The sequence below is a fragment of the Molossus molossus genome, unplaced genomic scaffold (assembly GCF_014108415.1).
Source record: "Molossus molossus isolate mMolMol1 unplaced genomic scaffold, mMolMol1.p scaffold_m16_p_10, whole genome shotgun sequence".
Lineage (NCBI taxonomy): Eukaryota > Metazoa > Chordata > Mammalia > Chiroptera > Molossidae > Molossus > Molossus molossus.
In genome coordinates, this window is record NW_023425345.1 from 51,035,525 (window position 1) to 51,060,996 (window position 25,472).

The 25,472-nt window shown below is 39.7% G+C and overlaps 1 protein-coding gene across 8 annotated transcripts; it reads right to left on the minus strand.

Moving 5' to 3' along the window:
• Positions 1–261: 261 nt before the first annotated feature.
• RACGAP1 (Rac GTPase activating protein 1) lies at positions 262–23,628 on the minus strand. 8 transcript variants are annotated; one of them, XM_036252115.1, is made up of 19 exons: positions 23,557–23,617; positions 23,291–23,364; positions 22,821–22,857; positions 21,907–21,995; positions 15,930–16,132; positions 13,308–13,444; positions 12,243–12,312; positions 10,364–10,417; positions 9,378–9,458; positions 8,622–8,739; positions 8,170–8,300; positions 7,128–7,292; positions 5,549–5,644; positions 5,264–5,462; positions 3,401–3,506; positions 3,102–3,234; positions 2,866–3,001; positions 2,103–2,211; positions 262–1,401 (listed from the first exon to the last, which is right to left on the minus strand). In XM_036252115.1, the coding sequence occupies exons 4-19, from the start codon at positions 21,989–21,991 to the stop codon at positions 1,326–1,328; spliced, it is 1,899 nt and encodes a 632-aa protein (XP_036108008.1). In that variant the 5' UTR covers positions 21,992–21,995; positions 22,821–22,857; positions 23,291–23,364; positions 23,557–23,617; the 3' UTR covers positions 262–1,325. The 8 variants fall into 8 exon arrangements, 6 of the variants coding, with proteins under 6 accessions (XP_036108008.1, XP_036108009.1, XP_036108006.1 ...); XM_036252116.1 differs by lacking the exon at positions 23,291–23,364; XM_036252113.1 differs by lacking the exon at positions 22,821–22,857.
• Between the last annotated feature and the right edge of the window lie 1,844 nt (positions 23,629–25,472).

Sequence of the window (25,472 nt, forward strand, 5' to 3'; positions counted from 1 at the left end):
TCCCTAAAGATTTATTTAAAAGTTTGTTTTTCATTTAGAGTAGTTTCTTCAAATTAGAGGTAACAGTCAGTCATAGGGACAGATCTAGGACTTCAATTTGGACAACAAAAGAGACAATGAGAAACAAAGAAACAAACTCCTGCTAGTGGTAAAGTTTGGGTTGGGGAGGGAATGGAGATGAATAGATTCAAAACACTTTGAGGAAAAATTATTTTCTTAAGAAAGGTGTTACCTTCCAAGGACAAGAAAACCAACCTCACATTCACTGTGAAAAAACTATTTACTTTTTTCCAAATATTATTCCAAATATGTGTTTTACAGACAAGGGTCTATATGGGTCATAAACGTTCTACAGAAGAAAGCATTTTTATAGACATTGGAAATAATTTTAATAAAAGAAAACACTCATATTTATCTAGATGTGGCTATGTTACACAGGAAGATTTAAGCATCCAAAAGTGCAAAGACAAAATGACTGTGGCTTTTCTTGCCATACAAAATAATGCCAATCTCCCCTGTAGCCTACTCTTAATTGTTAGTTGAGGTGCCAAACAGACAGCATACTGACCTCTACGGCTCCAATGGACAGGCGGGGCTCAAGTGTCAGAATGAATTCAACTTATGAGCTGGCCTTGACCCCAACCAAACCCAAAGTCCAGCCAGAGGCCCATTAGAGATAAATACAATTGTAGTGTCACTTTTACAATGGCGTACCACTTACTATTAAACCTAATCAATCCAAATTAAAGGTGAGCATATACCCATCACTAGTTCTGTCCTCACCCCATCCCATTTTTATGAAGGTTCCATGTTATTGCTCCAGTTCATCACAGGGGCAGGGAAACATCCAAGTTCTCAGGAGCTATCCTAAATCCTCTGTCCAAACCAGTCTTTACCCTGCCCTCCCACCTCCCACCCTGAGACAACTCAATCTTACTAAAGAGGTAGGGCTGCTGTCATTGTCTCATGAAAATAAGTTCTACATAACACCAGAGAAAGGTCACTCCATAAGCAGGATTTAACTTTAAGCCAAAAGGACGAGCCCCCCTTGGCCCCCCAAATCACAATGAATTCCATACTCTCCTCTACCCCTGTAAAAAGCTCCCATCTAAAAGCTCCCAATGACAGCACAAGGTGTTGATATTACATTACTTGAGGAGAAGGAGGAAGATATATATAGTTTTAATAAAACCCCCATGCACAATTAAACTTGATTAAAAGCTTGGAGAATGCTAAAAGTAGTAACGAGTACAGGAGGCTGCAGAGAGTACAGGTGCGCCCTTCCTAGCAGTCAGTAAATGCTGGAAGTAACAGGAGACGTGACTTCACTTGAGCATTGGAGAGGCAAAAAAGTTGCCTTGTCGTCCTAGGTTGGTGGCAGACTTGCTTTTGCTCCCAAATCTAAAGAAAAAGAGAACAAACTGAAAAAAGTATTTTATAAAATATGGTAAAATATGGCTGGTTTAGCTCAGCGGTTAGATCCTTGGCCCATGGACCAAAGTCACACATTCAATTCCCGTCAAGGGCACGTACCTCAGTTGCAGTTCTGTCCCCAGCCCTGGTAGAGGTCATGTAGGAGGCAACCAATCAATGCCTCTCCCACATCTATGTTTCTCTCTCTCTCTCCCTTTCCCCCTCCCACTCTATCTGAAGATAAATGGAAAAATATCCTCGGGTGCCCTGGCCGGTTTGGCTCAGCGGTTAGAGCATCGGCCCGTGGTCTAGAAAGACCCGGGTTCGGATCCCACTAAGGGCACGTACCTCGGTCGCAGTTTGTCCCCAGCCCTGGTTGGGTTGTGTGGGTGGTAGCCACTCGATGTGTCCCTTTCACATCAATGTTTTCCCCCTCTCTCCCTCCTAATTTATCTGAACAAAAAAATGGAAAAATGTCCTCAGCTGAGGATAAATATATATATATGTATATTCGGTGAGGATTTTTAAAAAAATAAAAATAAAAAGGGGATCCTTAAGGCTCCAGGTTTCCTTTTAAAGTCTAGTCACCAGCTAACAGCTAATTCAATCTTTCTATTAGCTTCAGTATGATGGGAAAGAAATCTAAGGGAACAGAAACGTATTTTCCTAAGCAGGCCAAATCTGCATACCTGGGTGTGTTCCTGGTGAGGGTGGAGCGGACTCTCTGTGACAGGGAGCTGGATGAAGGAGTCTTGAGAAGCTGATGCTCAGGAGTGGTCACAGGCCCCAGTAAACTCACTTCAATCAAAGTTAAGACATATTTTTAAAGGAGAGGAGAAAAAGAAAGCGCCCTTGTAGGTGGCCAGTTTTAAGCTGAAATCTCTGTAAAACACTTAAGAGCTAAGGCTAAAGACCTAGAGATCATTTCTGCCATCATGTGACATACCCGTGTATCTCTGAGCTATGCAGGCAACTGCACAATGAATTGCTGACATTCACTTCCTGATTTAGGCCATTCTCAAACTCCAAGCTTCACATATCTACCTATACTAGAAAAAAATAGTATGCTCCCTTAAGATGAAAGAACAGGTCTCCAGTGCCAGTAAGGATGGAATGAAACCAGCCTCATACATTTCTGATGCAAAACAAACAGGCAAAGCTTTTAAAAAATCAAGGGGGTAAAACATATCAGAAAACATAATAAGAATAAATTACATATGCATTAATATTATATCTATATACTTTTTAATTTCCATGAGTAAAGAACATAAAAAAGTGGTGGTGGGGGGGACAGGATAGAACTGTATAAATTCTTTAATGTTAGAATTCTCAGAATGAATTTTTATTGAAGAATATGAATTTCAAACAACTCTAGTTCAGACAGGGAGAGAGCATATGACCAAAACCGGAGAGGGAAGTCAGGTCCTTTAAAAAGCACAACTTAGGCCTTACCTTTAATATCTGGTGTCTGTGGTGTTGAAAAGGCATTTGAGTTTTCAATGACATGCACTGGATCAATGTTCTCCTGTTCCACCATCATGAACTGACTCCAGTATTCCAGGGGCAGTGAAAGCAAGCGTTCTACCACCTAAAAGCCACCAAATATCTTAGCAAACTTCCAAATCTCAGGGCTTATCTCTCACCAGTCTCATGTTATCATGTCACACAAGTTATACAGACTTGCCTACCTTGGGTTGACGCTTGATGTCCTGTAACATTGTCACTGGATCTGGATTGGGCACAGCATGGGCAACTATTGTAGGGCCAAAGACTTTAGCCAGATTGGCAACATCCATTTTAGTGTTTGGGCTCTGAGCCACTCTAAGCAAAAAAGCATTAAATTAGAAGAGCTGCTCCTCCACTTAAACAAACACAGGCCAAAATATAATTTCTATAAGAAAACAATTTACCTCCTTAACACACAACCCACGTTATCTTCCCTTGGAAAATTCCCTAACTCCCAGAAACAACTTTTTGCTGTACTCACCTCTGCAAGTGAATCATGAGAAAAGCTAATGTGTCTCTGTTGGCCTGGGGCAGTTCACCAACAGCCTGGTACATGGCAGCTATGCTGTTGTCCTCATCTGTGATTTCTGTAAATGAAAAGAAAGCACCAAGAGGCCTAAGACTTCTTTCCCTTGACAGCGGGCTTCCAAGTTATCGACCACAAAGTCTCTTCTATACAGTAAGCTTCCGAAACTTCTGATTAGGTTCATGACTACATCAGACTCAAGATTCATTAACAAGCAGGATACTTGACCAACAGCTCAATATTAGAAATCAGAAATTTTAAAAAAACAGCTCTTGCAGTTAGGGAAAGCAGCTAGCAACCCATGTGCCAGGAAGACAGACATACAACTGCTATGACTACAATTCTCAAGAAGGTATTTGTTCATAAAACATGTTTATGGGCCTACTATGTGCCAGGTACTATTGGAGAAATTAGTCACAAAGCAAATATCTACCAGGAAGTACTACATGTAATAAAATAAGGCAGGCAAGAAGTTAAAAAGAAATGGGCTGTTATTTTAGACAAGGTGGTCAGGAAATGTTTCTGTGAACAAGATATCCAAAAAGAAATCTGAAAGAAATAAAGCAAATCATGCAAATGTCATTTCAGGCTGAGACAACTAATGTGAAGGCCTCAGGGAGGGTTGGTACGTTCTAAGAATTGCAAGAATCCCACTGTAACTGGGGAGGAAAGAAAGAAGGGAAGTGTATAAAAGGAAATGATGTTGGAGACATAACCAGGAGCCAAATCATGTAGGGTTCTGCTAAGGGCTATGCTAAAGACTGGATTTTATTCTGCGAATGAAGGGAAGCCATTGGAAGACACTGAGGACAGAAGGGACATCATGTAATTTAACTGTTAAATGAACCACTCTAGCTACTCTATGAGGATCATACCACAGAGGGTAAGAGCAGAAACAGGAAAATCAGGAGGTTCTTTTTTCTTTTTTTAATATGTTTTTATAGATTTTTTTTAGAGAGGAAAGGAGAGAGATAGAAACATCGATGGGAGAGACATACATTGGTCGGCTGCCTCCTGCACAACCCCTACTGGGGATCAAGCCCACAACCTAGGCATGTGTCCTGACCGGGAATCGAACTGGGACCTCTCAGTCCATGGGACGACGCTTAATCCACTGAGCAAATCAGGAGGGTCTTACATCAGTCCAGGATGAGAGATGTTAAAAACAGCAATAGTAGTGCCCAGCTGGTGGGGCTCAGTAGTTGAGCAGAGGGAATGTGTTGTGATGTAAGAGCTATGTAAACATCTTTGGCATAAGACTCTAGAAATGCCCAGCTGGTGTGGCTCAGTGGTTGAGCATCGACCCATGCACCAAGAGGTCACCGGTTCATTCCCGGTCAGGGTACATGCCCAGGTTGTGAGCCCAATCCTTGGGGTGGGGGGGTATGCAGGAGGCGGCCAATTGTTCTCTCATCAATGTTTCTATCTCTCTCTCCCTCCCTCTTCCCCTCTAAAATCAATAAAAATAAAATATTTTTTAAAAAACAAAACTGTATTTTACAAGACCTGGGTGGACAAGATTTGCCAATGGATTATATATGGCGTGTGAGCAAAAGGAATTAAAGATGGTTCCAAGTTCAAAAGGCCAATCTAAAACTTGACCAAATAACAACAAAAAAAACCCTGTTAGAGCCCTATACAGTTTAGACAGGAAGAGAACAGGCATGGGCAACACAGATACAGCTATTTATCCATCAAAGTATTTGAGTATCTACTATGTTTTGGACACTTTGCTAGGTGGGGATAAAACTGCAAACAAGAGTCAAAAGTTCCCACCCGTCATGGGATTCACACTCAAGTATTAAGACCTGCCCTTACCTGCTGCTTCCATAAAGGTCTTGTTCAGCCGAAAGGTCAGAAGAGGTTCTTTAAGATTTCGAAGGAAGTCTTTCAGGAAGCTACAGATAGCATGGATGTCATCCACTTTGCTGAGGAGGGGTACAGTTTTCGCTCTGAGAAATTTCTCTTTCAGTTCTTTCACTGTCCGGTCGCAGCCTGATACCCGATACACGCCTGTCTATTATCAAGATCACACTTTCAGTTAAAAAGCTCCTAACTATTAACACAAGTAATAAATCCACCCTCTCCTATATTCACGCTTACCTCAGTCAGCCCTCTCTGCTCAATCTCATTTACACAGTGGACAATAATGGAGGGAATCATTGGAGAAGTCTGGGACACATAATCTGCCAATATTCCCTGAAAAGGGAAAATTTTAAGTTATCATTTTTACCACTTAAACCAGCATATCTAGACCAGTGGGCAAAACCATCTCCAGATTAATACTCAGGCTGGGACATCAAGTCTACTTTTAAATTCCTATTTCCAACGCATATATTAGAACAGACACACTCAATTATTTTTCCTGCCTCCACACCAGGACTGATTTATGCTCACAGATACCACACTCTTCATGAACAAGTAATAAAACCACTAGTTACAACTGCGACCTTGCTTCTCTTCTACTCAAGGGCATCAGAAAACAAGCAAGGAGGTTACAGGTATGGCCTTTAATATAAACTAATTTGTTACTTTATAAAAGAAAACCTTTAAATACTTTCAACAATAAAAAAAAAGACATCTGTAATACTTCAACAATAAAAAATAAAACTTTCAAATTATTCTTAGTAAGGAAAATTAATACAAGTCAATAGCTTGTGACACAAACCTACATATAGGAGAGAACTCCATTGTACTATATCAGAGTACAGAAAAAATGTTTAAAAAAAATCTTTGCACAGGTAAGAATTCTTAAGATTAAGGAAAAATAACATTTGATTTACTGGGGCCTGGGTAGTAGCTTAGTCATTTTGCTTTGATTCTTGCTAATGTTGATGGTACAATACCTTCTTAATGAATTGAATCAATTTTTAGAAATAAGCAACCTAATCTTAAAAGCCTTGTATGGAATATCTCCAACGTAAAAGAAAGAATATTCATAGATGAAATTATATGTTGGCTGGAATTTGATTCAAAATAATTTACTGGACAGGGCCAGGAGGAAGAGATGGAAATATTGATAAATCAAGACTGGACATGACGACCTGCAGTTCAGAGAGGCCTGGGTTCAGTTCCCGCTAAGGGCATGTACCTCGGTTGCAGTTTGTCCCTGGCCCTGGTTTGGTCGTGTGGGTGGCAGCCACTCGATGTGTCCCTTTCACATCAATGTCTCTCTCTCTCTCTCCCCCTCCCGCTCTGCCGGAACAAAAAATGGAAAAATGTCCTCAGGTGAGGATTAAAAAAAAAAAAAGTGGACATGAATTAGCAACTGTGGAACTGGAATGACAGAAACCAGGGATTGGTTACACTAATCTCTCTACTTTTGTATATGTTTCAAATTTTACAAAATAGGATAGGATGGGGAGGGGAGGGGTGGGGAGAGGAAGAAAGAAGAGAAAAGGTAGGGGAAGGAGAGAATGGAAAGAAGGGAGAGAGGGAGGAAGTAGAGAAGGAGAGAGAAAGGGAAAAGGACGACAGGTAAAAGAAGAGGAGTTTGGTCTAGAAAGGTTATGAAACAGACAAATCCAAACAGGACTTGGCTGCAAGTTAGCACTTTATCATTTCTATTCATTATTCATGGAAGAAAACACACGTAGCATCACTAATTTTAGAACAAAAACTGACATTCAGCTTTGGAAAAGCCAAGAAGCCATAACACAATGACGCTTCCCATAGACTGTACCTCTCCGATCTTAACAGGTGTTCCTATCAGGGTAGGAATGCAGGGAAGGGGACAGCGGTCCCGACATTCTGTATGAGAGACGACACGACAGTCTCGACACTTCAGAGACAGCTTGCCAAATTTTATCCGCTTTCCACATGGAACACAAGATTCAGGTTTAATAACCTGAGGATGAAATAGGGCAGAGGAACAGAATGGTATGAATTAGAAAATTATCAACATCATCAACCAACATTAAGCACTTAGCATGTGCTGATTAACTTTCTAATCCTTTTATATGTTTGCTTATGTAATTCCCAATAATCCTATAAAATAGGTTTTGTTTTGTTTAAGAAAAAAGAGGCTAAGTAATTTGCATAAGGGCATCAGCTAGAAGGGAACAGTGAGTATACAGTAGTGGAAAGAACTTGTTGACAAGGAGTCAGAAAACCTCCATAATATCTATGCCACTTACTGTCATGTGGCTCAAATGAATCAGTTAACTCCTCAGAGCCTGAGTTTGTTTGGATTTATTTATTTTATTTATTTATTTTTAGAGAGAGAGGAAGGGAGAGGGAAAGAGAGATAGAAACATCAATGAGAGAGAGCATCAATTGGTCACTGCCTGCATGCCCCCTACTGGGAGTTTGGCCCACAACCTGGACATGTGCCCTGACCAGGAATTGAACCGGCGACCTCCCGGTGCATGGGTCAACGCTCAACCACTGGCCTGGCTGTTTGGGTTTTTATAAGGAAATCAAATGGGACAAAGTTAAAATGTGCTATTATTTAATAAGCATAAAGCATAAATATGTATCACTAAGAAGTACAAACTGCTTCTGAAAAATTGCTGTTTTTGAATTTAGTATTACTCCCAGAATGGAAAGCTACACACTTTCTGTAATTCAGTAGTGACCCCTACAGAGTGGGATTGAAAAAAAGAAGGAAATTCGACATTTAACTTTATAACACTAAAGTATTAAAATTTGTTCCTGGTATATATCACTCTCACAATTAAAAAATGAAAGGTGCCCAAAAGAAGGAGGAGCAATCACAGATTTACCGTTTTAGAGACAAAGTCATGGAGACGCATCCCCCCATTACTCTGCGGAGTGCCGGAACTGTCTGTCTCAGTTCTTGGCTCCAGCTGTCTGCTGCTCAAGGTGGAATCACTATTCCAAGGCTGTAAAACACCTAGAAAACAAGCAACTTTAACCTTAAGTCTTAAGTATTTTGTTCCTTCTGAATTTTAACCCAAATTTTAATATAATCGGTAAATAACCAGTAATCTGTAACCATAATCAGGAGTGAATATAATGGCCACACACACACACACACACACACACACAAAGATCAAGAATAACAAGTTATGCACTAGTGGCACAGGTCAGGCTAACAATCTAGGACAGAGCTTTACAGTGTTCTGGCCATCAGCAAACAGCAGTAAGCAACTACCCAATACATTCATCCCCCACCAGTTGTTTACACAGGCAATTCAGCCATAACCCAGTGGACCTGTTTTCCTTCGGCTTCTCGTCCAATATGGAATAGTTTCAATAGTGGAAGTAGCTTCAATGGGCCCGCCATCATTGGGAACAGTCACTGTAGTTTTTGCAACTATAGATTCATTCCCCTGAAACAAAAGTTATAATGAGGGAAGGACGAACATCTGAATCTAATTTCCCCTCCACTATAGGGTTTTGGAGCACTTGAAAAATTCCTGGGTCTTTGTCAGGACTTAAGGCCCCAGCCCAAATCACTTATTAAGTCAAAATCTTATACTTTAGAACAGAAATACAGGCCCCAGGGGTATACATTTAAGTTTCCTAAACAAGCAACTAAGAATCAAGCACAAAACTGACAGTTTACTTAATCAGACTAATTCTATTCATATGGATGATAAGAATCCTGTTACATAAAAAACTCTCACCAACATCTCTCTCAAAATAATACTGCAATGTTGACTCAAATTTTTTAAATACATTTTTAATAATGTTTTTATTGATTTTTTTAGAGAGAGTGGAAGGGACAGAAAGAAGCAGCGATGTGAGAGAGATACATCAATCGACTGCCTCCTTCATGTCCCACACTGGGGATCGAGGTACAACCCAGGCATGTGTCCTGACCAGGAATCAAACTAGGACCTCTCAGTCCATGGGATGACACTCAATCCACTGAGCCACACCAGCCGGGCTTAACTCAGAATTTTTAATGCTTGGGGCCACTAATCTTTGTTCAAGACCACAGTTCTCTTGACCTGACTGTTCTTACCTGGTCTGCTGTGGAGCCAATAGAACGAGTTTTCTTTATAGGTCCAGGGGGACCATCAATGAACTGCCGGCTATTGGAGCGCTAGAGAGGGGGCAAACACCAACAACTTTAGTGCCAAGCGGATCTGAAGCACAGAATATAAACTAATTCCATTAGACAACTTAGACCCAAGTCTTAGGTTACAGGGCTGTGTAAATAATAAACAATATGCTCTTTCTCATTGTCTATTTCCACACAAAGCTTAAGTTGTACTAACACAAAAATGCCTTCAATTCCCTTGAAGAAACAAGCAAGCTTTGGAAAAATTGAGATGACAGCACCAGAGAAAGTAAAGCTGTAATCCTATCTAAGGACATGAAGTCTTTGGAAACATATTAAGTGTCCTAAACAAGAACACACAGATAGATCTCTGCATATCCCATTATACACACATTTCATATGAAGCTTGTATTAGAGCACAGGAAGTCCTGCATAAAAATTCATATGACAACTCAAAACAAACTTAGGTATATCCATTCCTACATGATGAATGAAGTGTGAGCAGCCCAGAACAGTAAAATGGGATAGGATTCTGTCTGGAGTTACTACTTCAAGGAACATCAATACTACCCCCAGTATGGATTCATTTGGAACGTGTTTAACAATGCCTTGAGTAACATGTAAGAAATGCAATATTGTGGCAGAATTTCCTGAGAAAACTCTCTTACTGTTACTTTATTTTTTAAAAAAAACATACAGCCCTGGCCGGTTTGGCTCAACGGTTAGAGCGTCGGCCTGCGGTTCCCAGAGACCCGGGTTCGGTTCCTGCTAAGGGCACGTACCTCGGTTGCAGTTTGTCCCCGGCCCTGGTTGGGTTGTGTGGGTGGCAACTACTCGACGTGTCCCTTTCACATCGCTGTTTCTCTCTCACTCTCTCCCTTCCACTCTATCTGAACAAAATATCAAAAAATGCCCTTGGGTGAGGATAAAAAAAAAAACATACATACCCTCTTTTCTCTCTTCTTCAGTTTGAATGTTTTTACCAGAGAAGAATCCCAATCCTGTTGACAATTACATTGTATTAATTTATTTCTTTGGTTAGGCCTCCCTAAACCCTGTGCAAATTAACTTACAGAGAACTTTAAAGGCTTCTTGAGTCAGACTCCCTAACTTACAATCTGAGGAGAGGAAGAAGGTGGGGAGGGGTAGCTCAGGTATTGTAGCCTGAGCTGTAGTAAGTTAACATGTTTTCTTTCCAAAATTGAAGCTATTATAATAGAATCAGGAATCAATACCACAGAGGCAAGAAAAGGTTAAAGAATCAACTTCTGTCATGATTATCTCCAGTGCCTGGTCCTTTGTTTCTGATTATTTTTGTAATTGGTTTTAGAACTTAGAGAATGTTAGGCACTATACTGATTGTGTTGGATGTGATTCTTCCTCTTAAGGGATTGCTATTGTCTAATGAGATGTTCTGTACAATATAGCCACTTAGAAAGTCCTAGTTTAGGTTTTATTTCTCTCAATCATCTCTCTACCTTGGGTCCAAAAAGACATTCACCACTGAATAATTATCTTTTACTGTGGTCTAGCTTCCCTTCACTTATTTTAAGCATTTTTAGTAGCTACCTGTGACTTCCTTACTCCTGATAATCCTTGAAAACACAAAATCCAGAAACAATTGTATATAGCAAACTGTAGCTTAGCTAACTAAATTTAATATCTCCAATTCATGGTCAAATAATTTAGCTACTGGATGTTTGATTCAGCTTCAGTTACAACAGGTATCATAGCATAGGTCTAGCTCCAAAATCAGCTAATAGTATGTTTTAGTTTTATTATATATCCCAGACCTATTCTATATCATTCCTTATTTCAAAAAGGTGATACCAAATATTTATATTTATAAAAGGGCAATTATTTCCCTAATCAAACACTGAATTTGGACAGAAAACTCCTAGCCCATGTAACAAGTAGTTGTCACTTGTTTGGCTATCATTAGAAAACCAACCTCCAATAACCTCCTGATTTGTTTATTTGCTAGCTTCAGGAAAACCAATAAACTACCAGTTTCCTGAACATCAAAGATTGAAATATCAGATGACCTTTCACACAGAAACACCATCAGAAGTTAAGAGAAGGGTGCTGCCCTACAAAAAGCAGGGTAACAAAGAGTTTAGATTTTCATCAGGCTTCTAGCTGAGGCTCCAGAGCACTGGTTTTTCCCTCTGATTCCAAAGTATAACTAAGTTTCCCTTAAGAACCAAACTAATTCAGAAATAAGGCACAAGTCTATTCTCCCCAAGAGCAATGAATAAGCCCTGCCTAAATAGAGTCTTGCTAATTTTTTTATTAAAGCTGGGGCTTTAGCCTGACCAGTGTGGCTCAGTGGTTGAGCATCGACCTATGCACCAAGAGGTGGCTGGTTTGATTCCCAGTCAGGGCACATGCCCAGGTTGTGGGCCTGATCTTCATTGGGGGGGTATGGAGGAAGCAGCCAATCAATGTTCTCTTTCATCAATGTTTCTATCTCTCTCTTCCTCTCCCTTCCTCTCTCTCTAAAATCAATAAAGAAAAAAAAAATTTTTTTAAAGGTGGAGCTTTAATAAGTCAAGATATAATCAATTAGTATATGCAGCTCACAAATCCATTAAACAAATTTAACCTCGTGCCAAATCCTGAATTCTATAGTCTCACTTCCAGAAACTAAAAATATATGTAAGTCGGTCTCTTATAGTTTGTGTGCATTTATATTTTAAAATGCTAGCTCAGTATCTATAACCCGTCAATTAATAACACAGTAATAAAGGAATTCCTGAAAGACAGCAGAGATATTCCTGAGGGGGCAGAAATATAAATAATCCTCAGAGAGTAAATATTCATTACCAGTGATTCATCAGTCTTGTCAAAGCTGATATCTGATAAAATGGAACCAGATTCATCAATGGTTGACAGTCTATTGAGTGAAACAACACAAAGTTAGACACAGAACACAAAGTTAGACACAGAACACAAAGTTAGACACAGAAAGTAAAATCCACCAACACCCAGAACAAGTTACCTAACAGGTCAGGTATGTCAGCAATTTCACAGAAATGCCTTCCCTCTGGAGATAACTCCAAACTCAGACCCTGGCCGTGGTGGGTTGCTTTTTATGGTTTCATGCACTAGTCCACATGCAACAAGGTTGCTTTTTCAGCAAAGGCCTTATAACTACAGCTGAAAATTACAGTCAGGGGTATGGGTTCTATTCCCTACTGAGTTTGTACTAAAGGCTACTAAAAATTCACAAGGCAGAAGAATGAAGTTTAATTTGATCCCAATTGTGGTTGCTTTCTACAAGAGAGAGGTATTACCAAACATAAGCTTTTTAAGAAATTAAGCCTGTACATCTTCTTAGTTATAAAGATTCCCCATAAAACAAACAAGCAACAAAATAAATAGCTCTAAGAGTGCTGACCTTTCCCTACATATTGTATTGGGGGTGTTAAATTCAAAGCTTGGTTGGGACTATTTTAAAGAGAGATGCAGTAGAAACAAAATCATTGCCTGGTCTTGGCTCACAGAAGGCCTTTCTAAACCAGAAGAGCTACAAGAGCTCTCTGGAGAGTAAACACTGAAAGTATTGCTGAACTGCCACTTTCACCTTTACGGTTCTTAGCAATCTGCAGGATTGGTTATTGATGTGCAATTTAGCACCAACATAAAAATTTTACCCATGGTGAAACAACACCCTATAAATAAATAAATAAATAAATAAATAAATAAATAAACAAACAAACAAACAGGGAGGCCTCTGTGCCTTTATTTCCCACCCTCCCTTCCTCCCAAAGTTGTTTCTGCTTTATTCAGCACACATTCCAGAATCAGTTTATTTAAGAGTTCAGATAACAAGAACTTCTGACAGCTGTGTTGCTCATGATCAGATAACAACAGATGCAGTTCCCCTACCTTTTGTTCCCAGCATTGCCGATGGATGGTTGGCCTCTGTTGAGAAAAGCCAGAGCTGATTTTTGCTCCTCGCTTAGTTGAATGCTGCCAGATGTGTCACACATGAGCACCTCTCGGATCAGCTGAATCTGTCTTTCCTACAGACCAAAGCAGAGTAAAACATCCTAACTAACCAGGGGAGAAAGCTTCACCTCAAATTTATGGGATGGGCAGACCAGAAGACATTAAAATATGGCAGTATGCAAATGAGCCTTAAGGAAGGTTGCTACACCAATAGCATATTAATTTACATCAAGCCCAGATTGTGTTTCTGATTTCTGACTGGCAAAATGAGCTCCATCTAGAACAGTGAGGTTTCTGCTACAAGACTTTTGGATCAAACTGCTAATCCAAGAGGACAGAGCATTGCAAAATGAGAGTGCCAAAATAGATTTTGCATAGCAAAAGCACTTTAGTATCATTTTATCAGGACAATTATTGGCTGCTTCTACATATCAAAGCAACTACCCATCTTTCTAAATGGTAGAGCAAAATGTATTAAAATGGATACAAAGCTGTGATGCACTAGAACCTGACAATATGAGCTTACTGAGGCATCTAACACTGTACCAAGGTAGATTAGTGCCTCTTTTTTTCTTTTTATCCTCACCTGAGGACATTTTTCCATTTTTTGTTCAGATAGAGTGGGAGGGAGAAAGAGGAAGAGAGAGAGAAAAACATCAATGTGAAAGGGACACATGGAGTGGCTGCCACCCACACAACCCAACCAGGACTGGGGACAAACTGCAACCGAGGTATGCGCCCTTAGCGGGAACTGAACCCATGTCTCTCTTGACCGCGGGCCGTTACTCTAACCGCTGAGCAAAACTGGCCAGGGCAGATTGGTGCTTCTTAGTAAAGGCTTTCCTTTGTACCATGACCCACCTTGGTACATCAAAATGAAAGTGTTCTGTTAGCCACATTGCTCAACTTGTTGAATATATCTAGTCCCTTACCTTGAATCAGAGCAATGGTGAAGGAAAGACAGAGTTGTCTTACCTGCATTAATAACAAAGTGCCTAGCTATTGAGATAAGGATGAGGATATTCTGGGTGGCATTAGAGATGGCCAAATGTCTTGTGACAGACCAAGTATGTTAGGATTCCCTGCCCTTCCCCCTAATTTAATTCTTTAAATTCTCACTTGAAATCTATTAAGTGGTAGTTTCAAGTATAAGAAAGGAAAAAATTTTAATTTCAACCTATGGAGAACAGGATTCCTAAGCTGCAATTTCAGCTCCAATCACAGACAATTTGTAACTGGACAGGTTGCTCTTAGTTCTTTAATATGGAATAAGAAGCTGAGTATATCTGACAAGTGGAAACATGAAACATCAGGCCCTTGCTGGGTAGCTCAGATGGTTAGAACATTGTCCCAATACACCAAAGTTGTACATTCGATTGACGGTCAGGGCACACATAAGAATCAACCAATGAGCCCTGGCCAGTTTGGTTCAGTAGTTAGAGCATCGGCCCTCAGACCAATGAGTCACAGGTTTGATTCTAGTCAAGGGCATGTACCTTGGTTGTGGTTCGTCATGGTTCATCACCAGCCTTGGTCAGGGTCGTGTGAGAGGCAACCAATTGATGTGTCTCTCTCACATCTCTCTCTCTCTCTCTGAAATGAAATGAAAAAGTATCCTCGAGTGAGGATTTAAAAAAAAAAAGAATCAACCAATGAATGCACAATTGGGTGAAAAAAATCAATGTTTCTTTCTCTTTCTCCTTTCCCCCACCCCCAACTTCTCTCTCTCTAAAATAGCAATTAAAAACAGCCCTGGCCGGTTTGGCTCAGCGGTTAGAGCGTCAGCCTGCGGTCCCGAGACCCGGGTTCGGTTCCCGCTAAGGGCACGTACCTCGGTTGCAGTTTGTCCCCGGCCCTGGTTGGTCGTGTGGGTGGCAGCCACTCGATGTGTCCCTTCACGTCGATGTTTCTCTCTCTCTCTCTTCCTCTCTCTCCCTCCCTCTCTATCTGAACAAAAAATGTCCTCGGGTGAGGATAAAAAAATAAAAACAAACAAAAAAACACACACACTATGACCCTGGCCAGTGTGGCTCAGTTGGTTGAGCATAGTCCCATGCTCCAAAGGGTCACCAGTTCAATTCCTGATCAGGGCACATGCCTGAGTTGTAGGCTCGATCCCCTGTGTGGGGGCAGCTGATCAATGTTTCCCTCACATCAATGTTTTCTCTCTTTCTCTCCCTTCCTCTCTCTCTAAAATCAATAAAAAATAAATTAAAAATATTATGCTGTGGCTGGTTGCTCAGTGGTTAGAGCATCAGCTCATGCACCAAAGGGTCTCAGGCTGGATTCCCAGTCGATGGCACATGCCTGGGTTGCAGGTTTGATCCCCAGCCCAAGACAGGGCACATGCAGGAGGCAACTAATTGACGTGTCTCTATCACATCGATGTCTGTGTTCCCCGCCCCCCCCATCCCTCCCTCCCTTCCACATTCTCTTTTTAAAAATCAATGGAAAAAATATCCTTGGGCAAGGATTAACAAATAAAAATAAGAACAACGTTATTAACAATGCTTTCCCCTCCCCAATCAGCACAGCTCTAGCATAGAAAACAATACACACCAGCTTTTCACAGTTGGCCTCAGCTCGCTGTCTCCGTTTGATCTCCACGTCCACCTGATTGCGTGCATGCTTCAGCTTAACATCCAAAGCACTACGCTCAGTCTCTGCTTTCATCAAAAGATCCTTGTATTTCCCCAGCTCGTGGTCTGTTCTCTGCCACTTTTTACGGAAATCCTCAAAGTCCTTTGCCAACTGGATGAATTCTAAAGAAAGGGGGGGAAACTTTAATAATTCAAGCACCAAGCAAAGTATATATGACTCCTCTGGTTACTTTTACTCCAAATACATAATTAAGGGACCAGCTAAACTATGGGCAAATCCAGCTATAAACAACCAAGAGCAGATCCTGGATATACATTCATCACTCTAGATGAGAGCTTTGTGGGGAGCATTCCTGTTTCAATAGGCCACTTACTTTAGCTTAGCCAGTGGCATCTGCCATGGAATAAGTAACTCATTAGTCACCTGGCTCCAGATGTAACACCAACACTAAAAGCTCCTGAACAGAAGGCAATCAAAAGGGGATACCTTTGGGGCAGCTGTCACGCACCAGGACAGTTATAGCTATAAAACAAAAGCAGCCTCCTTCAGAGTCACACATTGTTTTGCCAGAGACTGCCAGAGACATTAAACAGCAAATTCAAATGTAACTATTGTAGTATGCTCCAGTAGATGTAGATTAATATTACAGATGTCTAGGCTTGTAATTCCATTCAGTTATATAATATTGGTTTGAAAGTAAAGAGCTAATTTGCTGTTTAACACTGCCCTGAAGGGTAAATAAACATTCCAGTTAGAAAGACAGAGGAAGAGAAGATCATACTAGCTTTGGGTGAGTCACAGATAGAAGAATATGAACTCTCTTCAAATGTCAGCAAAGACAGCATCACTTCCAAGGCAACACCTAAAAGCGTGAAAACCCTAGTGGCATTCATTCTTACCATCTGCTATCAGCAGACTTTTCTTCTACAACGCCTTACTATTTTCTAGTTAACCTCAATCTATCTCTAAGCATCACTTTTCACTGGTATCATGGAGGAAGTGTCAAAGGTGTACATCTGCTGTTGGTCAAACTAACCCAGTTTATAGCTGAAACTAGGCCAAATTCACACAAGGCTAGCAGATTCTTAGGTAGTAAGGGCACATTTCCTATTTGAATTTAACCTTAGAGCACAGAACCAGTATAGTTCCCTTTTAAAACAATTTTAATAATTTGACTAAATTTCAAACTTACAAATTAAAATGAGGGTACCAATTCAATCTACAAAAACCAAGTCTTACACATAAGAAAACTTCAGTTTTTAGCAAACAAAATATTTTAGCAAGTAAGATATTATGACCTTGTTATCTTAGACAACGTAAATATCAAGGATCAAAAATATTTATACATATATTATTATGATTCAAATAGTTTTAAATGATACACTGGTTTAGTTAACAATTTGGAACACATTACTAAGGATTTTTATCTTCCTTAATTTAAAGGAAAAAAAAAACCCACAACATATCCTTTTGTAAATTTAACAATTTCAACACTATAGATTCACAAGGAAGAAAATTAAAAACCAAAGCTGGTTCTTAGCCATGATCACTCTGGCGATTCCTCAAGTAGTACACTTACGATTTGCATTTTCCTGATGTATGTCATACTTCAATTTCAAAAAATAAAGAACAAGAAACACACTTTTCTTTCTTTCTTTCTTTCTTTCTTTCTTTCTTTCTTTCTTTCTTTTTAAGGTGTATGAACAGCATAGGGCTTCTTTTTTTTTTTTTTAATCCTCACCCAAGGACATTTTTGCATTTATATTCAGATAGAGTGGGAGGGAGAGAGGGAGGAAAAGAGAGAGAGAAACATCAAACATCAATGTGAGAGAGACATATCAACTGGTCGCCACCCACACAACCCCAACCGGGGCTGGGGACAAACTGCAATCGAGGTACGTGCCCCTAGTGGGAACCGAACCCAGGTCTCTCTGGACCTCAGGCCAACACTCTAACTGCTGAGCCAAACTGGCCAGGGCAAACCATCACCTTTTAAGAGCGCAGGACGATGCTCAACCAACTGAGCCACTCTGGCTAGTCTAAGTTATTAATGTTTACATACAATTCTGTTATGAACTAAGTTTGGTATGAAAGGTCAAAAAGGCCCTTTAGACCACAGATCAGGAAAATTTCTGATATTGGAGATCAACAAACATGGCCTTTATTTTGCCAGTCTGTAAATCACAATTCTACTTGGTACTAGCCCCTATCATGAAGTACACATTCAAAAGATTTATTAAATTCAAACTAGCTTCTTAAAAAAGTATGTGCATATTAAATTATAAAATGCAATTTTAAAAAAGGAGAAGGGAAATTTCCTTAAATCAAATTGAGGATAATCTTTGATTCATTTTTTTTTAAAAATCAGGATTTGGTACATAATTCAGCAGATTAAAGCAATTCAGAAATCTTGTTTTCTCAGTTCATTCCTCCTGAAGCCTTTGTTCCTGGGCCCTTTATCTTCCCTACTACCCTCTAAGCTTCTTAAGGGCAATGACCTTGGGTCTCTTTTGCTCTTTTATCACCAGTGCCTTGCACTCTACCTAGCACATAGTAGACATTTAAATATTCATTGAAAAAATGAATGAAGAATTGCTGTTCAGATCAAATTTAAATTCCAGGGATCCAAGCCCACCTTCCTAATCTAATCCAATATACCTCCCAGCAATACAACACCCTCTTTCTAGCTAACCCAGCTTGTCCCTAGAACAGACCCATGCTCATTTCTGCCTTATCACCTGTGATCAAGCTATGTACTCCAAATGAAATGCCCTACCTATTCTTCATGTACCCTTTTTTCTAGTTCCAGCTGCTCTATGAATCCTTTCCTAATTTTTTTGCTCCACATTAAATTTTTCTCTACTTCCCACAAGCATATATTTTGATACTTCTATTATCTTGTTTCATGAGAAAGAATCCTGTCTTTGAAACTTAAATACCATAATCTTCTTGAAGATAGGCACCATACCACATACACTTCAGTATTGCCTACTGTATAGCATAGCAAAAACCTAGCATGGTGTTGGCATACAATAGGCACCTGATAAATACTGTTACATTTATTCCTAATTTACACACCAATAACATCCAAACAGGCAGCTCATAATAAAATAAAGATAAAAATCATGTAGACTGGTGGAAAGAAAGAAAACAAAATACCTAGGCTATTAAAGTCATTTTATTTGAATATTAACCTCTACTCTGGCCCCGGACAATTTGTCTCCGTGGCTAGAGCATCAAACTGTAGACAGAGGGTCGTGGGTTCGATTCCTGGTCAAGGGCATGTACCTAAGTTGCAGGTTCCACCCCAACCCTGATTGGGGTCATGGGGGAGGCAACCAATTGATGTGTCTCTCTCACATCAATGTTTCTTCCCCCTGCCCCCTGCACTCTCTCTAAATATCAATGGGAAAATATCCTCTAATAAGGATTGACAACAAATTAACCTTCATCTGATCTTTTAGTAACCTTGAACTTGGCTTGAAAAAAGATTATACAAAAAGGAGAAAGAAGAATGAAGTTATAATGAAACTCAAGAGTAAGGAGTCTGGATACCTGGGCATAGAAATAATTCCGAGGGTCAAAGAAAAGGACAGAGACTGGGGTGGTTGCAGAAAGAAGATTCTAGAGTCTAGAAAACATTGAGTCTCTTTAGTTCCTCAAAAACCAACATTCCAAGTTAGGGATTTATGAGGGAGACAAAACATACCTCTATTTTATAAAATAAATCAATGGGAAGATATAGATTTACATGTAAAATAAGGTTATCTTTAAAAATAAATATCTTGTATATTTTTTGGTATAATTACTTCCAAAGTATTTTCACTACCAGTATCTCATTGTATCCCCAATCCTCACAGCACTCCCATAAAAAAGATAAAGACATTTAAATTCCTGTTTTGCAGATAGATACAGTCACTGAAATAACCATTAAAAGTCAGCACTAGCTATTGAGACGTCAAAACTCAGATTCTGCTCGCTGCCTCCACCTAGAAATCTTTTTCTCACAATCTCTTCTATCGGTTTCCCCTTATTTCCATCTTCACAACCACTATCCCAGGTAGGACTCCTATTGCCTCTTTCCTGAGCACTGGCAATCATGTCCTAATCAGTCTCCCAGCCTCCACCTTTAATACAACCTCCACCTCTGCCATGGTAACCTTCCAAAAGCACAGTTCTGAGTATGTCACTCCTCCTTACTCCTATTTCCTCAAACCCACACACTCTTTTTTTTTTTTTATCCTCACCTGCAGACATTTTTCCATTTTTTTTATTCAGATAGAGAGGGAGGGAGAGAGAGGAAGAGAAAGAGAGAAACATCAACATGAAAGGGACACATCAAGTGGCCACCACCCGCACGACCCAACCAGGGCCAGGGACAAACTGCAGCCAAGGTACATGCCCTTAGCGGGAACCGAACCTCGGTCTCTGTGGACCACAGGCTGACGCTCTAACCGCTGAGCCAAACCGGCCAGGGCTCAAACCCACACACTCTTGTCTCCACCAGGCTGTTCTGCTCTCTCTAAATGCCCTCTTTTATCTCTGTGTTGGGATTCTATCCTATATCTAAGACTCAACTAAAATCCTCCTTTTCTCCATGAAGCCGTTTAGTCACCCCTTTCCCTCAACTCAACATGTGCTAGAGGCTGTAGGTTCTCACTAAATATTTGCTGAATGAACCTGGATTTTAGGATCTCTTATTCAATACTCTTCCCCACTAGACTCCAAAGTAATCCATCCTCTGAAATGATGTGATCTCAAAAAGAAGCCTAATTAGTATGCCATCACGGTTACTGAGCTGGTACCAGATGATAGGGTCATGCAACAGCTATTAGAGAGAGAAAATAGAATATTGTTTTGAAGGGCCTGTAAATGGATAAGAGCTATTAAAAACATCAATCAAATTAAGGAAATATTGAATAGCTAAGCAAGATGCCATACTAAATACTGTAGGGATATTTTTTTAAGTTTAAGACATAGTTCTTATATTACTTTTATATCAATGAGGTTGACTTAAGAGCAACACTTACTAAATTAGGTATTAATAAAAATATGAAATAGGAAAGGATGGCAACACAAAGCGAAGCTGGTACAGAATAATTCACATAGATCACTTAAGTCAGTCCCACCTTCCTTTCTCACTAATCTACTTCACAGATGACTATTTTATCACCACCTCCTTTTTCTCCCTAGCTCTCCACCAATCTCAATCCTTTATTACTAAGCAACAAATATATGAAGTAGGTAAAAGTGGATGAATAATTCCTCCTTCAAAAAAATGTAACATTTTTCTCCTCGATTGAAAATGTTCTTTAGAACACTGAGAAAAGCCCAGGATGAAAAATGTAGACAACTACTACTCTCTTAAAATATATAAAAAAAAGCAATATCCTTGAAAATTCAGTAGATTTTTCCCAGTTCATGGTACAAAAATGAAACTGGCAACTATTTAGTGGAAAAAGAACCTTGATAATAAAGTCTGGATAAAACCCATTTAAGAACACTACAGAAAAAAGTGACCATTTAGAATGAGTGTCCATTAAGCTTTAACCATTGATAAGTGACCATCACTTTCTTTTTTTTTAATCCTCATCCGAGGATATTTTTCTATTTATCTTCAGATAGAGTGGGAGGAAAAGAGAGAGAAACATCGACGTGAGAGGGACACATTGACTGGGTGCCTCCGCATGACCCCCACCAGGGCTGGGGACAAACTACAACCGAGGTATGTACCCTTAACTGGAACCGAACCCACGACTCATTGGTCCATGGGCCAATACTCTACCGCTGAGCCGAGCCAGCCAGGGCCCCATCACTTTCTTAGGTAACCCAAATAAAAAACAATTTTCAGACTGGAATACACTTCAGCTTTGTATAAAACCCAAGTCTGAAATCTGTTTTCTGTCTTCACACAGGTCAGCTCAGAATGACTTACGGAGTTCATTTCCTTCACTGAGAATCTCCACCCGGCGTACAAGCTGCTCAAACAGATTCCGCAAATTCAGCATCGTAGTATCCATCTTTCTGCCAAGAAATCAAATATACATTAGGGGTCCTGCCTTCTCCCCCAGACAAAAGATTCAGTTGCAATCCAGTATAGTCATCAGTGACTAACATCTGGACTCTTCCATTTGTAGCTACTATTCATTATAAGAATCACGAGTCAACAATTTGTGTAATCCTTATTATAAAAACAAAGTTGGAATGTTTAATACTTCATCTGAAAATTAGAAAAGCATTTCAGACCTCTAAATACAATACCCTCTTCCCGCCTTCTGCTTTTCCTCCACTCTGCAATCACTACAGAGCTGAGAGGAAAGCAATTAGGGACAAGCATATCAGCTGATTACTAGGTGACCAAATACAAAATGTGGTTCTTAGTCAAGCAAATTGATTAATAACACTTCTGTCAGTTTAATCTTTCTGGACATGGAAGACCTTCAAGATAACTTAAAGGTTTATTTTTTTATTTCATTTTTAGCTAGTACCCCTGTTGCATCTGCCTTTTAAAACGCAGGACATGGTCAGCACATTTCCTACCAACAGCACAGATGACGTCACACAAGTGATTAAGTGGGGAAATCGCCAGCTCAGCAGCACAAGAATTATTTCTGTAATGCAGTGCTCTCTGCTGGACTGCGTGCAGGGACTATGTCTAATAAATTTATACTAAGTATAGGCAAAGGCTTATGTTATACCACATTCTGGCATCAAAGAGACAATATACCACCTTCACAGTTAGAAGGGCAAAGGAAAAATCATTTGCTACTGTGTTTTGTATGGTGAATTTCAGGCTTCATATTTCCCCCCAAAGACCTGCTGATATTACTTTAAAAATGGAGTCCTTACTAGCAGTTCTGCTCCAAATAGACTTCAACTGGGAACACTTTGAGAAAATAAGATCTTCATTTAACAGTCAAGAAAGAAAGACAGCAACTGGATATTACATAAACTATCAAGGAAATACAATAAAAAATCAAATTTCATTTAGAAACTGAATGTCTTCAGAAATACCATTAAAGGATTCTTCTTAGGTTTCACCTAATCATCCCTTTAACATTCTAGTCTAGGTCCTTATTTCATGCTCTAAATAAAATTTGAAGAACTCTTTTATGAAGGTTTAGTGATTTTACAACGTTTTTAAGATTATACCATATACTATGAGGGCAAGAAAGGAAAAAACACAACACAAAGAACAAAAGAATATATAAACTAAGATATTTTCTATTAAATGCTACAGAATTATTCATTTGTATTTGTATGATGATTGCTGTAGTAGTAAAAAAGCTTTCAGTTCCAAGCTTGGATGCAATGTGTACCTGAATCAGGGCCGGAAACCAAGATTTTCAAATGGCAATGTATCTGTTCCAAGCTACATAATCACAGCAACCTGCTAAGCAACCAGACTAACAAATTTATTACAAAGATCTTTCTCTAAGAACAAAACTAAAATAATAGCATTAAAACTAGCAGGAAGAGATCTGGAAGTCATGGAGAAGCCTGTGGATTTAACAATATGACAAAACAGGCAAATATACTCAAATGCTACAGGGCAGAAGCAAGAACAGGGCATTCAGTAGCTTACTCAAATGACTTCCTTCGGCTCCCAGTAAAAATGGAAAACAATGATCACTTTTTTTTTTTCCTTTATTGATTCTAGAGAGAAAGGAAGGGAGAAGGAGAGAGATAGAAACATCAATGAGAGAGAACATTGATTGGCCACCTCATGCCCCCCACTGGGGATTTGGACCACAACCTGGGCATGTGCCCTGACCAGGAATTGAACCAGCGACCCCCTGGTGCATGGGTCGATGCCCAACCACTGAGCCACACTGGCCGGGCAGAAGACACTGATGACTTTTAATATAGGATATTAATTTCTATCATCTCAGCATTCATCTGTATATTCTGAGACTGTAAGACAGTAAGTTCAGTCCCTAAGAAAACTTCTACCTGTCCAAGAATACAGAAAAAGAAAATTTCACAGTGCAACTAGGGTACTAAAAACTGACTGTTAAAAATTTTTTTCAGCCCGGCAGGTATGGCTTAGTGGATTGAGGATTTTCCCATGGACTAAGAAGTCCCGGTTCGATTCCCAGTCAGGGCACATGCCCAAGTTGAAGGCTCAATCCCTACTGGGGTGTGTGCAGGAGGCAGCTGATCAATGTTTCTCTCTCCTATCGATGCTTCCATCTCTCTTTCTCCCTTCCTCTCTCTCAAAAAAAAATCAATAAAAACATATCTTTAAAAATCAATTAAGAAATTTTTTCAGAAAGTTTTTGTCTTAAATGATAATACAACCTGACCCTTTGCCCCTTTAAAAGAAATCCTCACATTGTCTCAAGTTTCTATAGTCCATTATTCTTTTTTCCTATGTTTTTTGTGCACACTACTCCTTAGAGTGAAAGTTTGGGGGAGGTACTCTCTTGAAAATGCAACCTGATTCCTGAAAAGTCTAAAGACACAGAGAACCTAACTGGGAACATCTTCTCATCATAGTAACTGTCACTTCATACAACTACCTCTGATCTACACTGTTCTCCTAAAATGATGCCCAGTGCCTAGGAAATAGTTGTTTAAGTGAACTTCCAGTGCTGTATTGTAAACAGCAAACCAGTAACCCTTACTCGGTCAGACCAGCATAGTCTCCAGATTTAGAATTTTGCAGTTTTACAAATAGATTGATTATAGATTTTTCTCTACTCTTCTCTCTCAATACCAGACAGTCCTACAGTTCAGTCCTCCAACCTCTTTTTTTTTTTTTAATCCTCACCCGAGGACATTTTTCCATTTTTTTGTTCAGATAGAGTGGGAGGGAGAGAGAGAGAGAGAGAAACATCGACCGTGAAAGGGACACATCGAGTGGCTGCCACCCGCACGACCAACCAGGGTCAGGGACAAACTGCAACAGAGGTACATGCCCTTAGCGGGAACCGAACCCGGGTCTTTCAGGACCGCATCAGTCCTCCAACCTCTTAAAAAATAGATCAAACTATCCCACTTTTATCATTGCATGTCTACAAACTAAGCACCCATTTAATTTATCTCACCAGCCCTAGTCTCTCTCCTCATGCCAATTCTGGAGCTCTCAATTTTCTTGGGATATCCCAGATGCTGGGTTTGATTTAGAGTTATTATTCTATTTTTTCCCCTCTTATACATAAACAGTAAAGTAAAAAATGTTATAGTAAGCTAAGGTTATTATTGAAGAAAAAACATTTATAAATTTAGTGTAGCCTAAGTGTACAGTGTTTATAAATAGTCTCTGGTAGAGTACACTAATGTCCTAGGCCTTCACATTCACTCACTCAATGACTCACCTGCAGCAACTTCCAGTCCTGCCAGCTCCATTCATGATAACGGCCCTATGGGTGTACCATTTTTATCTTTTACACCCTATTTTTATAGTATGTTTTTTGTTTAGGTATGTTTAGATACACAAATATTTACCATTGTGTTACAGTTGCCTACAGTAGCCCAGCCAGTGTGGCTCAGTGGATT